This window comes from Marmota flaviventris, chromosome 1 (assembly GCF_047511675.1).
Source record: "Marmota flaviventris isolate mMarFla1 chromosome 1, mMarFla1.hap1, whole genome shotgun sequence".
NCBI classification, from domain to species: domain Eukaryota; kingdom Metazoa; phylum Chordata; class Mammalia; order Rodentia; family Sciuridae; genus Marmota; species Marmota flaviventris.
The window spans coordinates 208210810-208227851 of NC_092498.1; the positions used below are offsets into that span (position 1 = coordinate 208210810).

Consider the following 17042-nt stretch of genomic DNA (forward strand, 5'->3'; position numbering starts at 1 on the left):
TCTCCCCAGTGTTAGGCCACCTGTGGATTCACTCCCTGGTACCACAAAAGAATACTAAGAATAACAATGACTAAACACAGAAATTGTTACAGCATGTAGAGTGAGTGAATGTACTTACTTTCAAAATCATATATGGCAGGACAGGACTTAAACTACCTACCCCTGACTCCCACAGACCATCACAGCCTTTCTACTCAGAGCACGGTCTACAGACCTGGACCTGCAGTACCGGAGCACATTGGCCATGCTAGAATGCAGAGTTCCCGGGACCAGAGTTGACCTACGGCCTCAGAAATTTGGACTTGTATCCCTGGTAATTCTTCTGCATAACGAAGTTGGTCTAGAACTGGCTTGGATCACCTCCTCTCTGCTGACATTTAGGGGGTAGGTATCTCTCCTGTGTGTTATAGTTGATTGGCACCCACTTCTGACATTGCCAAGGAAAATTATCTCTAGTTGAGATGTACAGGCTCAGAGCTTGAGAACTGGGGATATCATGCCAGAATTTGAACGAAGGCCCCATTCGTGCTTTATAAAAAATATGTGTATTTTGAGACAGGGTGTGTCACTAAGTTCCTTAGGCTGGCCTAGAAACTATAATCTTCCTGCCTCAGGCTCTTGAGTGCCTGGGATTACAGGTGTGTGCTACCATGTCTGGCCAATCCCTACTTGATGTCTAACATTCGTCAGCACAGTTTCTTCAGTGGAGTTGTAGTTCATAGATCATACTAACACATAAAATAGACTTTACAGAATGGACTTCACTAAGAGGGAAATTGCCCAGTTCCTATCAGGTGTTAAACTTAGGCTATGGTGCAGAAAAAACAAAACAAAACAAAAAACTAACCACCTCATCATAATAAATATTTCAAAAATGAGAGACTTAGTGGGAGCTCTTGTGTTACAAGTATAAATTTCCTGATTGTGTTGGGATCGTGAAGGCAAGAAGTGTAATGCCCAAGGCTTTAGACCACAGGAACACGACGCTCATCCTTGTTAAAGAGGGCATGACTATTTTCTGGGGGTATGGGAGCTTATTGCCCAACACAGGTCCATGCTTTGAAGACACATGAGCCCCAGTCAATATGAGCTCATCAGGGTCAGACGTAGAAAACACTTTGGTCAAAGGAGAGATGAATTATCAGAGTACTGGACCTCTGGAAGGTAGGTTAATCCATGGAGGAACAATAAGAACTAAGTTTACTGGACTATAAATGGGTCTTTTGGGAACAGAGAATTAGCAGGAAGAATTTCCTGTCTTTCCAGGCCAGTGTCCCTCTGGGGAATAAGAGGGAAATGAGCTAATGAGCAGATATAGGGAACTGTGGCTCTCTGCTCCGATGTGGTCCCTCAGTGCACAGCTCTGTGCTGGACAGGACGTGGAGGTGTCTTTGAGGTCCTCAGTCTACCCAGGAGCCCAGCACTTGACTCCTTCCTGCTGTGTTTTCTGGGGACAGAGCTTCAGTCACCATCAAGCCCACCCTGGCAGGACCTTGCACTTCCACAGGGAGACCTTCCTCCCAGAGCTGGTCTCCAGGTGAGTCTGAGAGCTCATTCATTCATTCCAGTGGACACTGCAGGAGAGCAGCAGAGAGAATGAAACCCATGATTCTAGTTGAAGTCAGGGGAGAGCCAGGCTGAGCTATCCCAGAGCAGGGCTGCTGTGGCTACTTGCTGTCCTGATGGATGATTTATTCACAGGCTGCATTGACTCAGAACACGTAGCTGAGAAGTGAACATTGTACTGGTTAATGCAGGGTTCACTGCTGACCATGAAATGGAGCTAACAGAGGCTGAAGAGAAGATGGGAGAAGGCATCCAGTGCTCCCAGAGAAAGAACAGAGGTCCAAGTGTCTTTGCAATTAAAGGAGTAGAGGAATAAAAAGATCCTGAGTAAAAATCTTGCAAAAATTACCATAGAATGATTTGAACATCTTTGGGGCTGAATATGTCTGTTATTTGTTACCTATTTCTTAGTGTGTTGCAAAGGGCTTTACCAGTTTTTCTATAGTGTACTTGATAGGACTCACTGTTTAAAGTACTGTTTTCTCTATAGTAACATTGAAAAATATAATTTACAGGCAATTAGAGATATGCCTATAGCTTTACTGTGGGATGATTTGAAACCTGTGAGGCTGAATATCCCTGTGGTGTGTTAGCTATTTCCTGTGTGTTGCAAAAGGCTGTGTCGGTTTCTCTATGATGTACTTGATAGGAGTCCTCCCTGCACTGTTTTCCAATACAGACTTTTAAAGAGATTATTGGAATTTTTTTTCTTCCACAGCCTGCCTATTTTCATGTAGGTAGAGATGTTTTGATTGAGACTGTTTGAAAATTTGTGAGTTTTGTACTTTCTAGTCTATCAATTGATTGTATTTGCTTGCTCATTGTTTTGTTCTCAAGCTGTGGGTCATTAATATTCTTTATTTTTCAGTCCTTGTTTTAAATAAAAAAAAGGTATTGGATGTTCTCCTGCACTCCTAGTACTACATAATCTGAGATATACATTTCCAACTTGTTTTTACATCTCTGTGTTAATTACTGTGTCTTTTGTCTTTTTCTGATCAGATGCATTGCTAAGAAAGGCGTCACCTTTAGACATTAAAAGACATTCACGCTTATTTCTCTCTTGACACAAGCTCATTTTATCTTTATTGAGCCTATTTAAATGTACATATTTTTATGAGAGATATTAAAACTTTACATATTTTCACTACATGCAGTTCATTTGTATTATTTTCCAGGTATTTTGTAGTGTAGTCTTGAATTCATAACCCATGTTGATATCATTAAACAACTCAGATTTTACAGCTTTCCCATGGATGTTTTAGATTTTTTCATTCCATTTGGTTTCAATCAGTGCCTGCTGAATGAATGTATTGAAAAGTGACATGGAACCCTGTCAACCAGTATAGAGGGCATTTTTAATCAAAAATAGGAGAAAATTTAAGACTCAGTGTAGTAGAATGTAGGCTGGTGTCAGCAGAGGCAGGAAAGGCATTGGGAGGAGCCAGGGAGGTCTGATAACTGCAGCAGTCAGCAGTCACAGGAGGAAGGGGTCCCCTGTCCCAGCACACAGTGGGATTTTTGCAGTCTAAAACCATTTCTTACACATTTTTATGTCCCAAATTTCATAACCCTAAGAAGAAAACGTAATATTAGTTACAAAACACTATACTAGTTTTTGATATCACATTTTTCATAAATGTTAGAAAGTCTCAAACACAAGGAAACGATAAATGTTTAAGGAGGAACACGTGCTAATGACCCTGATTTGAGCATTCTATGTTGCATACAGATATTGAATGATCACATGAGGCCCTGCTAGTGGGTACAGCTGCTATGTGTCAGTTAAAAAAACCTAGGGTCATGCTGAAGTCCATAGAGCAGTTGCTTATCATGCAAAAGTTCCTGGGTTTAACTTCAGCCTTGCAAAAAGACCCAAAGCAAAGTAAAACAAAACAAAAACAAAATGGAAGAAAACAAAAGCCAAAAGCCAAAATGAAAGAAAGGTGTCACCTTTAGACATTTGCAAAGAAAAAAAATCAATAATCAATGTGAGATATTATATCAAATTAGAAACAAAACAAAAATCCATAAACTCATTGCATTAGATAAAAATCAATAATTACACTAAGCTTACTAACACTGTAATTCAGTTTTATATAAGTTCTTAGTTATTTTTGAGCTTTTCTTCCTGTACTCTGCATTGTGACAAGCTCATACACCCTTTATACAAATGCAGGAATAGGCTCCTGTGCACATCATTCATTCCCTCTGTTTAGTGCTGGGGTCTTTTCTAGCTTGTCCCCTCTTCCCTTCTCCCTCAAAGATGTCTACTGAGTTCCTTCAAATCAACCAACATAAGGCACTTTAGATATTTCAAAGGATGCCAAGCAGTTCACAATGGGGCTGTGATACCCATACTTTTGGTTGTCTTTCTTATTTTTTCTTAACACTGATTTTCTATTACATCACTGCTGCAAAAATATTTTGCTACTGTTAATTTCAAAGTGGTTTTTCAATCATGAGTGATATTTGTGCCCCAGGGGACATTGAGCAGTGTCCAAAGATTTTTTTTCCTATCATGAGAGGTCAGGGATGCTTCTAAATGTCCTACAATGTACAGGACAGACCTATCTCAAAGAGTGATCATACCAGAATGTTGTCAGCGAGAACATTAAGAAGCCTTGGGTAAAAGAATATCTTCATCTTTAGCATTCATCCCTGTCTGCAGCATGTCTCACCAGGACATGGTACCAAGTCACCTGTCTCCCACCACCTCAGAGAGTTCCTCTTTTCAGTTTGAAAATTCCAATCACACCAGTTTAAGGACTCTTTAGGGTCTTTTCCAAGGCAGAAGAGGGTGAAAGTGATACCTTGCTGTTTTCTTCACAGCTTGGAGCTAATCTTTGATCTTATCATCACCATTTTGATTTCCCTAGTGTTGATCTCTGCCTATTTTTCTACCAGTATCAGCATTTCAAGGTATGTTACAATTAATGTTCCTCCACTGACTGTTGGGGTAATTTTGACTATTCAGTAGTTTCATATTATATTTAATTATATGTGTTTACCATTTTATACCTGAGTTTCTTGCCTTACAATGCAATGGTTCACTGTAGATTTTATATATACTGTCTAATACATTTTCATCTCAAATGTATTTTGCATTTTTACACCGAGGTCTTTAATCTGTCTTATTATTGGTAAATGTGTGAGCTAGGAGATCAACTTCATCTTCTCTGAGACAGATGGCCATTTTATAAGGATTTATTCTGCCATCTAGTATTTTCCTACCAGATGGATATTTAACTGTGTTATATGAAATGTCCACACTAAACATCATTATAAATTCATTCTTAAGAAATAATTGAGCACTTATCACCTGCAACAATTTCATAGGAACATTATCTGCTATATTCTAGTGTGTAAAAGTCTTTGTCAGTTTAATTATTATTTCATGCTGATATTTTTAAAATGCTGTATATCATCTTTTTATTTTTTTCAGTTCTTTTTCAATTTCTTTTTGTTTGGAAAACCATGAAAATAGCAGCTCCAGTGGCTCAGGATGTTGATTAGTGTAGAGCACTTGCAAACACAGAGAAGGCCAAGAGTTCACAACACACACACACACACACACACACACACAGAACCTGTAATCTCCATTATACCTGATTTTGTTTTTCTCATATTTGCTTCACCCTCAGGCATCATATGTGATTATTTCTGTTTAAAACAGCTTTATTGAGTTGTAATTAATATTTAAAGGATCACATGGAGTTGATGTGTATAATTCAGTGAGGGGGCACAGTTGCCAATACATGTGATTTGTGATTAGCACCAAAATGCAATAGACTGTGATTTGCCTCTGTGTGGATGTGCTCTGTCCATCATTGGGATGTAGGAGCTTTGGTTATAGAGGCTTCACCTGTGCCTGGAACATGGCCAGTACTCTGCATGTGCTCCTCCATGGTAAGAAGCAATTTCTCACTAAAAGTGTACAAAACATGAGCTGTGGATAAAAGCTTAGAGTTAGACAGAAATTCTTACTCAGTAATGGCACTAGGGATGTCTGAGGATGATCTGACCTAGAAACAAAATATAAATCAATTTCTTGGCTGGAAAATATAAATTGTCCCATTTCTATTTATTTATTTATTTTTTGGGGTGATGGAAATTGAACCCAGTGGCACATTGAGCCACATTGCAGGCCTTTATATTTTGAGACAGGGTCCTGTGAAGCTGCATAGGGTCTTTCTACATTGCTGAGGCTGGCCTTGAGTTTGTACTCCTCCTGCCTCAGCCTCCTGAGTGGATGGAATTACAGGTATGTGCCACCAGATGTGGCTAAATTCTTCCATTTCAATCAAATCAGTGGTGTCTATATGTGTGAAAAGAGGTCATATTATTTATTTTTTCTTGGTAGGCACATCTACCACATGGAACCAGGGAACAATACAAGAATTTCAGAATTTCTTCTACTGGGATTTTCAGAGGACCCAGAACTGCAGCCCCTCATCTTTGGGCTGTTCCTCTCCATGTACCTGGTCACTGTGCTGGGGAACCTGCTCATCATCCTGGCCACCATCTCAGACTCCCACCTGCACACACCCATGTACTTCTTCCTCTCCAACCTGTCCTTTGTGGACATCTGGTTCATCTCCACCACCATCCCCAAGATGCTGGTGGACATCCAGACACAGAGCAAGGCCATTACCTACGCAGGCTGCATTACCCAGATGTGCTTTTTCTTTATTTTTGTAGAGTTGGACAACTTCCTCCTGACTGTGATGGCCTATGACAGGTATGTGGCCATCTGCCACCCGCTGCACTACACTGTCATCATGAATCCCAGGCTTTGTGGTTTGCTGGTTCTAGTGTGCTGGATCCTGAGTGTCCTGCATGCCCTGTTACAAAGCTTAATGGTTTTGCGACTGTCCTTCTGCACACACTCAGAAATCCCCCACTTTTTCTGTGAACGTAACCAGGTGATCCGACTTGCCTGTTCTGACACCTTTCTGAATGATATGGTGATGAATTTTGCATCCGTGTTGCTGGGAGGTGGCCCCCTCGCTGGCATCCTTTACTCCTACTCCAAGATTGTGTCCTCCATCCATGCAATCTCATCAGCTCAGGGCAGGTACAAAGCCTTCTCGACCTGTGCATCTCACCTCTCTGTGGTCTTCTTATTTTATGGTACAGGCCTGGGTGTGTACTTTAGTTCTGCTGCAGCCCAGAGCTCACCCTCCAGTGCAACAGCCTCTGTGATGTACACTGTGGTCACCCCCATGCTGAACCCCTTCATCTACAGCCTGAGGAATAAGGATGTGAAGGGAGCCCTGAGAAGGCTCTTTGGAGGGAAACTGTAGGAGGGTTCAGAAGCCCATGCTCAGGACTGCAGGCAGCAAAGCCTCAGATCCAGAGTTGGGGTTTCTGATGAGATTGGGAATGTAAAGCTTCTACCTTCTGTTTTATTTCCTGCAGATTCATTGCTCTGATTTCAACCTCTCTCTACCATTTAACAACTCCCTTTATTCAGCTTCCTGGTTTCTCTGATATTCAATAGATTTTCACTTCATTTGATTTTCTCAATTCTTCCAAATGTTGGACAAGAAATATTGATGTCATGGGACAGGAAGGATTTCTTACAAATCATGTCTTCCCTCTTGAAATATTGTATTGATTAAATTTTTTGTTTCACTGAAAAATATTTATGTGTGTTGTTCTGTCTGTGGAGAAACAGCCCTGGGCACCTGAGGTGGGTTTTATAATTTGTAGTAGAGGAAAATGTGATAATGAAGTGTTCCTCTTTGCATGGTCAATCCTGTGTGTATGAATGCTTTAACTATTCCTATTGATAAGTTGGACTGAGTGTAGTAGTGTTTCTTGTGACAGGTTATTGGGGTATTAAAGATAAATTTAAAAATTTCAAGTTGACATATTTAAAAGTTCTCTGGATTAGATCAAGACACCCTTGGAGATCATTTTTCCACCTACTACAAGTTCTTTTTTCAGGATGATATTAGTTGTCATTCAAGAGCCCTTGTATGGAATTATAGGCTGGGCATGGTGGAGCACAGCTTTAAACCAAGAGTGTGGAGCTTGCAGCTGGAGGATGGTCATTGTGAAACCAGCCTGAGCAAGTTAGGGAGACCCAGCTTAATGAATAAACAAATAAGAGTTAGGGCATGTCGTGCAGTGGTAGGCCACCTCTGAGTTCAATCCTCAAAACCACAAAATGATAATAATGATGATGACAACAACAACAACAATATGCAGAAATCAATACAGTCTCTAGAGTGAGTGAACAACTTCCTTCAGAAAATACACAAAATTATAACATATAAGGACAAATAATAACATAAATAAAAAATAATAACATACTAAGAGGAGAAAACCTAAAACTACCTACACAGAACATCACAGCCTTGATGCTCAAAGAGAGGTCCACAGAGAAGGACCTGCAGTACCAGGACCACCTTATTCATAGAATGCAGAGTTCCTGCAACCACAGGAGAACTATGGCCTCAGAATTTGCATCTGAACTTGCATCCCTGGTAATTCTTCTGCATGATGATATAGGTATAGAATGGGTTTTGATCACCTCTTCCATGTAGACATTTGGGGGCAGGATAATTATTTGTGTTGGGAGCTGTTTTGGGTGTTGTAAATGGTTAGTAACACTATTCAGACATTGCTAATTATCCCCAGGGGAAAAATATATGTAGATGAAAACCAAAGGGCTATATTTGAGAAGTGAAAACATCATGTCAGAATTCAAATGAAGGTCCCATCCCTCCTCAACGAGTAGCATTTGTCAGCCCATTTTCTGCCGTGGAGACGGAAGTCATAATAGTATCACTATATAAAATAGACTCAATAGAATAGAGTTCAATAAAATGAAGTTTCCTGGTTCCTATTGGGAATTAAGCTCAGAGTATGATGGATAAAGAGAACCAATCCCATCTCTTCCTAATAAACATTTTTAAATGAAGGACTGAAAGGGAGCTCTTAGCTGGTATCAAAACGACAATTTCCTGATAGTATAGGAAAGGGTCACAAAGGCAGGAAGTATAATGCCCAAGGCTTTATACATTGGAACCCAACTCTATCCATCGTTAAAGAGGGCATGACTATTTTCTGGGGATATCAGGTGCTTATTGCCCAGCCAGAGTCCATGCTTTAAGACACATGAACTCCGGTCACGATGAGCTCATCAGCGTGAGACTCAGAAAACACATAGGGTCACAGGAAGGATGAAGTGCCTCTGGAAGGCAGCAGATAAATCCATGGAGGAATAATAAAAACTAAGTTTACTGGACTACAAGTGGGTCTCCTGGGAACAGAGAATCAGCAGGATGAATTTCCTGTCTTTCTAGGCCAGTGTCCCCCAGGAGAACAAGAGGGAAATGAGATAATGAGCAGATATAGGGAACTGTGGCTCTCTGCTCTGATGTGGTCCCTCAGTGCACAGACCTGCGCTGGACAGGACGTGGAGGTGTCTTTGAGGTCTACAGTCTGCCTATGGACCTGGCCCTTGACTTCTTCCTGCTGTGTTTTCTGGGGACAGAGCTTCAGTCACCATCAAGCCCACCCAGGCAGGATCTTGCACTTCCACAGGGAGACTTTCCTCCCAGAGCTGGTCTCCAGGTGAGTCTGAGAGCTCAGTGGACACTTCAGGAGAGCAGCAGAGAGAATGGAACCTGAGACTCTATAGCTGAGGTCAGGGGAGAGCCAGGCTGAGCTATCCCAGAGCAGGGCTGCTGTGGCCACTTGCTGTCCTGATGGATGATTTATTCACAGGCTGCATTGGTTCATAACACTTAGCTGAGAAGTGAATGTTGCACTGGTTAACGCAGGGTTCACTGCTGACCATGAAATGGAGCTAACAGAGGCTGAAGAGAAGATGGGAGGGAGGCATCCAGTGCTCCCAGAGAAAGAACAGAGGCTGAAGGATCTTTGCAATTAAGAGAGCAGAGGAATAGGGATTAACTGTGGAGGGTAAAATTGTGAAGTTAGGGTGTATTTTGATGCATGTGCACTTAAGATGAGAAATATTTGATTATATTTATATAGTGTCGACAAGTTCCTGAGTAAGATTATCTCACTGCAAATGTTCATGTGACATACATTTTAAAGTTTTTTTTCCTGTAGTCTCATTAAAAAAATAATTTAACAGGTAAATAGAGATATACCTAAGAGCCTTACTTTGAATAGTTTATATGTCTGCAAGCCTGAATGTGTATGCGAGTTTGTTGGCCATGTGCTTCTTATTCTGCAGCGTCTATGCCAGTTTCTCTGTTGTATACTAGCAAGTTTTATCCAGCCCCCCTTATTCTTTATTTTTTAGTACCAGAGTTGAACTCAGAGGCACTTGACCACTGAGCCATATCCCCAGCCCTATTTTGTATTTTCTTTAGAAACAGGGTCTCCCCTATTTGCTAGCACCTTGCTATTGCTGAGATTGGCTTTGAACTTGCCATCCTCCTGCTTTGGCCTCTTGAGCCACTAAGATTACAGGGGTATACCACCGCGCCCAGCCCCTTGTATTCTTTATAGGAGATTATTGGAGTTTCTTTCTTTCTTTCTTTTTTTCAGATAGCCTATTTTCATGTTGAAAACTGATGAATTTGTAAATTCAATTTTATCAATTAGCTGTATTTGTGAAATTGAGTGACTAATATTTTTTCAATCTTTGCTTTAAATAAAAAAGATATTGAATATTCTCATGCATCCCTAGTGCTAGGTCACATTTGATTCTGTGTTGCTTATTGTGTCTTTGGTCTTTTTTTGATCAGATGCATTGCTCAGAAAGGCGTGATCACCTTAACGTATCATTGAAAGGCTTTCATGCTTATTTCCCTCTTGATCCAAGCTCATTCTGTCTTTATTTATAATATTCTAATGACATATTTTTTTTGTGTGAAAGATATTAAAACTTTACATATTTGCACTACCATGCAAGTTATAGGACTTCCTTCATTTTGTATTATTTGAGACATTTGTTAACTTAATCTTGAATTCGTAACCCATGTTAATGTCATTAAATAATCACTATTTTACATATTTTCCGGTTTTATATTTTTCATTCCATTTGTTTCAATCAGTGCCTGCTGAATGAATGTATTGAAAAGTGACATGGAACCCTGTCAACATGTACAGAGGGCATTTTTAATCAAAAATAGGAGAAAATTTAAGACTCACTATGGTGGAAATCTAGGCTGGTGGTCAACAGAGGCAGGAAAGGCAGGGGGAGGAGCCAGGGAGGCCTGATAACCACAGCAGTCCACAGTCACAGGAGAAAGGGGCCCCCTGTCCCAGCACACGGTGGGACATTTGCAGTCTAAATCCATTTCTCAAACATTTTTGCATTCAAATTTTATAATCATAAGAAGCAAACTTAAAATCACTCCAAAATACTACACTAGCTTTATAACACACATTTTATGAAAAATAAGAAAAATGAAGTTAGAGAGTTCCCAAAACAAAGAATTGACAAGTGTTTAAAGAGAGGGAAATGCGAATTATCCTGATTTGAGCATTCTATGTTGCATATATGTATTGAATGTTCACACTCTCCCTGTGGTATGTATAGTTATTTTGTGTCTGTTCAAAAAACAGGTTGAGGTGAAGCTCAGGCAGAGCACTTGCTTATTATGTACAACATCCTGTGTTTGACCCCCAGTGATGCAAATAAAAATAAGAAACATAAAAGCAAGGCCCCCTCAATAGAAAACTGCAATTAATAATCAAAGTGAGGTATTAAGTAAAAATTGGAAACAAAAATAAAATCCATAAAGTCATTGCATTAAATTAAAAAAAACTATATTATACCAAAATTACTAGCATTGTCACTGTTTTTCTAGAAGTTCTTATTAAGCTTACTTCCTATACTCTGCACCCTGACAAGCTCATATACCCTTCATACAAATGCAGGAATAGGCTCCCATGCACATTGCACATACCCTCTGTTTAGTGCTGGGTTCTTTTCTAGCTTTTCCCATCTTTCCCTCTCTCTCAAAGATGCCTACTGAGTTCCTTCAAATCAACTAAGATAATGGAATGCACAATACTTCACCATGGGGCTGTGATACCCATGCTTTTGGTAGTCTTATTTTTTTAATCATTGATTTACTATTACATCAGTGCTGCAAAAATATTTTGCTATGATTAATTTCAAAGTGGTTCTCAGTCACAAATGATATTTATGCTCCAGGGGCATTGAGCAGTGTCCAGACACATTTTCTGCTGTCAAAAAGGAAGGGGTCATAACTATGTTATTTGAAGTGTTCACATACACTGGACTTCATTTCTGGTTCATTCAACCAGGGATAACTGAGTGTTTATCACCTGCCAGTTGTCATGGGAACAGTATCAGTTATATTCTAGTGTGAAATGTCTTGATCAAATTAATTATTATTTTTTTCATGTGATATTTTCTGCATGTGTATAATATGATTTTCAGTTCTTTAATTTTCTTTTTTATTTTAGTTTGGAAAACCATGAAAAAGAAGCCCCAGGGGTGGGGTGTTTGTTAGTGTAGAGTGCCTACATGAACAGAAAATGCGTGAAATTACACCTAGCATCTCTCTCTCTCTTAAAAAGCACCTCCTGTTTACTTTCTCCGGTGGTGTGTTCTTTTGTTTTCTTGGGTTCCTTGAACTTATGTTTATGATATATCTTGATTTCTTTTTTGAATAGCATTGTTAAGGTATGATTAATACTCAAAGGACCACATGCATTTAAAATGTACAATATGAGGTGCATATGAAAATAGAAATACCCATATGCAAACATAGGCCATTTCCCCAGCAAAAATAAAAAACAGACCTCTGATTTTTGTATCTACATATGCTCTTTTCCCATCATTGGGATGTAGGAGCTTTTGTTGCTGAGGTCTGCACAGTGCTTGGAATGTGGCCAGCACTCCTCAAGTGCTCTTCCATGGTAAGAAGTCGTTTCTACTTAAACAGGTACTGCATGAGCTCTTGGGGAGAAGACTTAGAGTGAGATGGGAATTTATAAACAGTAATGGTACTAGGGATGCCCTAGGATAACGAGACCCAGAAACAAGAGAATAAATAGTTTTTTATTGGAAAATAAAAATTGTAACACTTAATTATATCTGTAGTGTCTATATATGTGAAGAATAGTCATGTATTTATTCTCTTTCTGGTAGTGACACCCCCTCATGGAACCAAAAAACAATACAAGAATTTCAGAATTCCTTCTGCTGGGATTTTCAGAGGACCCAGAACTGCAGCCCCTCATCTTTGGGCTTTTCCTGTCCATGTACCTGGTCACTGTGCTGGGGAACCTGCTCATCATCCTGGCCACCATCTCAGACTCCCACCTGCACACGCCCATGTACTTCTTCCTCTCCAACCTGTCCTTTGTGGACATCGGCTTCACCTCCACCACCATCCCCAAGATGCTGGTGAACATCCAGACACAGAGCAAGGCCATTACCTACGCAGGCTGCATCACCCAGATGTGCCTTTTCTTTATTTTTGTAGAGTTGGACAACTTCCTCCTGACTGTGATGGCCTATGACAGGTATGTGGCCATCTGCCACCCGCTGCAGTACACTGTCATCATGAATCCCAGGCTCTGTGGTTTGCTGGTTGTGGTGTGCTGGATCCTGAGTGTCCTGCATGCCTTGTTGCAAAGCTTAATGGTCTTGAGACTGTCCTTCTGCAGAGACATAAAAATCCCTCACTTTTTCTGTGAACTTAACCAGGTGGTTCAACTTGCCTGCTCTGACACCTTTCTTAATGATTTGGTGAGGTATCTTGTAACTGTGCTGCTGGGAGGAGGACCCATCACTGGCATCCTTTACTCCTACTTCAAGATCGTGTCCTCCATCCATGCAAACTCATCAGCTCAGGGCAGGTACAAAGCCTTCTCCACCTGTGCATCTCACCTCTCCGTGGTCTCCTTATTTTATGGCACAAGCTTTGGTGTGTACCTCAGTTCTGCTTCAGCCAAGAGCTCACCCTCCAGTGCAACAGCCTCTGTGATGTACACCGTGGTCACCCCCATGCTGAACCCCTTCATCTATAGTCTGAGGAATAAGGATGTGAAGGGAGCCTTGTTAAGGCTCTCTGGAGGGCAATTATGAAAGTCTCTTGTCCTGGGGTTCAGGAGCACATGCCCAGGACTGCAGGCAGCAAAGCCTCAGAGCCAGAGTTGTGGATCTTTGATCTGATTGTGAATGTGACACCCTTTGATTCACTTTACCTCCTGGAGGTCACATGATTCTGGTTTTGACCTCTGTGCAATGTAACCGCTCTCTTTACCCAGCTTCCTGATTTCTCTGAGAGGCAATAGGTTTTGCACTTTGTCCGCTCACCTTTTCTTCCAAACAGGAAACATTTATGTCACAGAGAGGCAAGTTTTCTTACAAATAATTTCTTCCCACCTGACATATCTTGTATTCTGTTGAGAGCCACAGCCGAAGGGGCCCCAGCAAACTTCCAGCTGCCAGCAATCCAGCTGCCGGCTGATGATTGGCTCACAGCGGCCCCAGCAACATCTAGCTGATTGGCTCCTTGGCCCCAGCAACATCTAGCTGATTGGCTCCTCTGCGGTGATGCTCATTGGACTGTTTCCCTGCCCTTTCAGACCACGGAGCTGCTCATTGGGGGACTTTTTGGCTCTGCCCACGTGACCCAGCCAATCGGCCTCAAGAGCAGGAGGATTGTGGGAGGTGGAGAGAAGCTTGTGGGGGGGAGAGAGAGGCTTGTGAAAAGCCGATGGTGGCAGTTGGGCTCTGAGGGGTTTTTCCTGAGAGGCAGTTTGTTTGGCGTGTTTTGTTCTAAAAATAAAGTTAGTTTCTTTTGACAAGTGGCTTCTGATTGTGCCCAGCCAGACTGCGGCATTTGGTGGCTCGTACGGGGAGCGACTGAGGGTAAGTGAACTGCTCGCCCCTGAGGGCAGGGCGAGAGGATGGGTAGCCATTTTAAGATTCTTCTTTTGTTATTTTGTTTCACTTTTGTTTTAAGTTGCCTGTCCCTGGAGATGAGTGAGACGGAAGAAAAACCGCTCACATCTGAGGAAAAACTATTTACGTCTGAGGAACAGATAGGGAGAAAGGACGGATGCACATGTCAGGAGGATAGAAAGGCTATAATGACTTTTTGTTGTTCCCTTTTTATTTCATTCTGTCTCGGTTTTGTTTGGCGTCATCTTGTTGGGTTGTATTATAGTAGAAATACGGGATCAGAAATTAGTAAAAAACAAACTGAAAGAGTGTTAAGTAAATTGTTAGAGGAAGGAGGCATCCCAGTAAAATCAATAGCAGTCAGGGCATACGTTGATACAATACAAAAATGTAGCCCATGGCTTTTTAAGGAGGAGTTGTTAAATATATCACAATGGAACCATCATGGTGAAGATTTAAAAAGAATAGAAAAGAAAAGCCCAGGGACTCTGCCAGTTGGCACATTGCCATTGTGGACGTTCGTATCTTGTTTGCTTAGTCCAAAGCCTTCAGTTCAGACAATGGTAGAGGAAGGAGAAGACATAATGATTCAAGTAAAAGAGAAGGTCTCTCAAGTTAGTCAGACAGAGGAAAAGATTCAAGTAAAAAAGAAGGTCTCTCAAGTTAGTCAGACAGAGGAAAAGATTCAAGTAAAAGAGAAGGCCTCTCAAGTTAGTCAGACAGAGAAAGAAAGTGTAAAACAGAAAAAGCCATCAGGGGGAAAGTTACAACAGGAGATTGCTACTAACACCTTTCTATCACCAGAGGGTGTAAGTGTCCAACCAACAGCACCACCTCTACAGGAGACTGCTACTAACACCTTTCTATCACCAGAGGACGTAAGTGTCCAACTAACAAGGCCACCTCCATATGCTGGGAGGTCCCCAACCCCCGCAGTTGATAGTTGGGATCCTGAGACAAGATCTCAAATATTAACATGCCCTGTATTTGAGGCAGGAGGGCAGCGATTTTACCAAGTTTTAAATTTCAAAACAGTGAAGCAGCTAAAAGAGGCTGTAACAACCTATGGTCCTCAAGCACCCTTCACTGTAAGCTTGGTCGAATCCATTAACAACTTGAACATGACGCCAGCAGATTGGGCTAATATGTGTAAAGCTGTGCTAAATGGAGGACAATACCTGTTATGGAAGGTTGCCAATGAGGAATTTTGCAAGGAGACGGCTAGGCGAAATGCAGCAGCTGGTTATCTTCAGAGAAATCTAGATATGTTGTTAGGAAAGGGACCTTATGAGGATCAGCAGCAACAAATTGCATATGATCCTGGCGTATACGCACAAATTGCTGCAGATGCAATTAAGGCATGGAAGACTTTACAAGGACATGGAGGTTTACAAGGTCAATTATCTAAGGTAATACAAGGAGCTAATGAACCTTATGCTGAATTTGTAGATAGGCTTATTCAAACAGCTACCAGAGTTTTTGGGAATACAGAACAAGCAATGCCATTACTAAAACACCTGGCTTATGAGCAAGCGAATCGTTGGTGCAGAGATATCATTAGACCATGGAAACATGAAGATTTAAACACATATATTAAATTATGTAGAGACATTAATGAACAAGAGCAAGTCGTGGCAGCTGCAGTAAAACAGGCTTTAGATGCCAGAGACATTAATGAACAAGGGCAAATTGTGGCAGCTGCAGTAAAACAGGCTTTAGATGCCAGGCCAAGAACATGCTACAATTGTGAACAAACAGGACATTTTAAAAGGAATTGCCCCATTGGAGGAGGGTTTAACAAAACTAGGTATCCAAGGAGTAGAATACCAGGTATTTGCCCACGATGCCGTAGAGGGAGACATTGGGCTAATGAATGCCGTTCTCAAACCACCATAGAGGGTACTCCATTATCAAAAAACGAACAAGGACCAGGTGTTTATCCACGATATCGTGGAGAAAGGCATCAGGCTCCATTGCCAAAAAATGGACAAGGGGGCCCAATGCTCCGGGGCCCAAAACCACAAATATACGGAGCACTGGAGGAACCCAGCAACCCCATCAGGGTAGTGCCCAGGACACATTGTCCATCAGATCCCTCATCAGACAAACCAGAGGGAGCGCAGGGTTGGACATCTGCGCCTCCGCCAGAGCAGTACTAACTCCAGAGATGGGAGTTCAAATCATTCCCACAGGGGTGAAAGGACCTCTTCCCAAAGGAACAGTAGGCTTATTATTGGGACGCAGCTCTTCTACTCTAAAAGGACTTATGATAAGTCCTGGGGTAATTGATCCCGATTATGAAGGTGAAATAAAAATTATAGCCAGTTCTCCAAAGGGTATATCAGTAATTTCACCAGGAGATAGAATAGCACAGTTACTAATAATACCCAGCCTACATGATAAATTTTCCAGTCGTACTGTAGAAAGAGGTTCCAAGGGATTAGGTTCCACAGGTGTAGATTGGGCTATGATTTCTTTAAATTTAGATTCTCGCCCCATGCTAAAACTAAATATTCAAGGACATGAATTTAATGGGCTACTGGATACAGGTGCAGACCTTAGCATCATCTCTCGTCAAGAATGGCCAAAACATTGG

General features: G+C 41.3%; 2 protein-coding genes across 4 annotated transcripts; both read left to right on the plus strand.

The window, feature by feature from the left end:
- Nucleotides 1-1370: 1370 nt before the first annotated feature.
- On the plus strand, nt 1371-7405 carry LOC139705196 (olfactory receptor 7A10-like). Of its 3 annotated transcripts, XM_071609807.1 has the most exons (4): nt 1371-1537; nt 4399-4488; nt 5734-5830; nt 5930-7405. In XM_071609807.1, exon 4 carries the CDS (start codon nt 5943-5945, stop codon nt 6870-6872), a length of 930 nt encoding a protein of 309 aa, XP_071465908.1. In that variant the 5' UTR covers nt 1371-1537; nt 4399-4488; nt 5734-5830; nt 5930-5942; the 3' UTR covers nt 6873-7405. The 3 variants fall into 3 exon arrangements, with proteins under 3 accessions (XP_071465908.1, XP_071465903.1, XP_071465911.1); XM_071609802.1 differs by having other exon boundaries at nt 5734-7405; XM_071609810.1 differs by lacking the exon at nt 5734-5830.
- On the plus strand, nt 6243-13915 carry LOC139705197 (olfactory receptor 7A10-like). The gene is made up of 2 exons (XM_071609815.1): nt 6243-6307; nt 12683-13915. The coding sequence occupies exon 2, from the start codon at nt 12695-12697 to the stop codon at nt 13622-13624; it is 930 nt and encodes a 309-aa protein (XP_071465916.1). The 5' UTR covers nt 6243-6307; nt 12683-12694; the 3' UTR covers nt 13625-13915.
- Nucleotides 13916-17042: the final 3127 nt, after the last annotated feature.

Bases quoted from the DNA above. Each gene is read 5' to 3' on its own strand.
- LOC139705196 (XM_071609802.1), top strand. From the start codon at position 5,889: ATGTGTGAAAAGAGGTCATATTATTTATTTTTTCTTGGTAGGCACATC.
- LOC139705197 (XM_071609815.1), top strand. From the start codon at position 12,695: ATGGAACCAAAAAACAATACAAGAATTTCAGAATTCCTTCTGCTGGGA.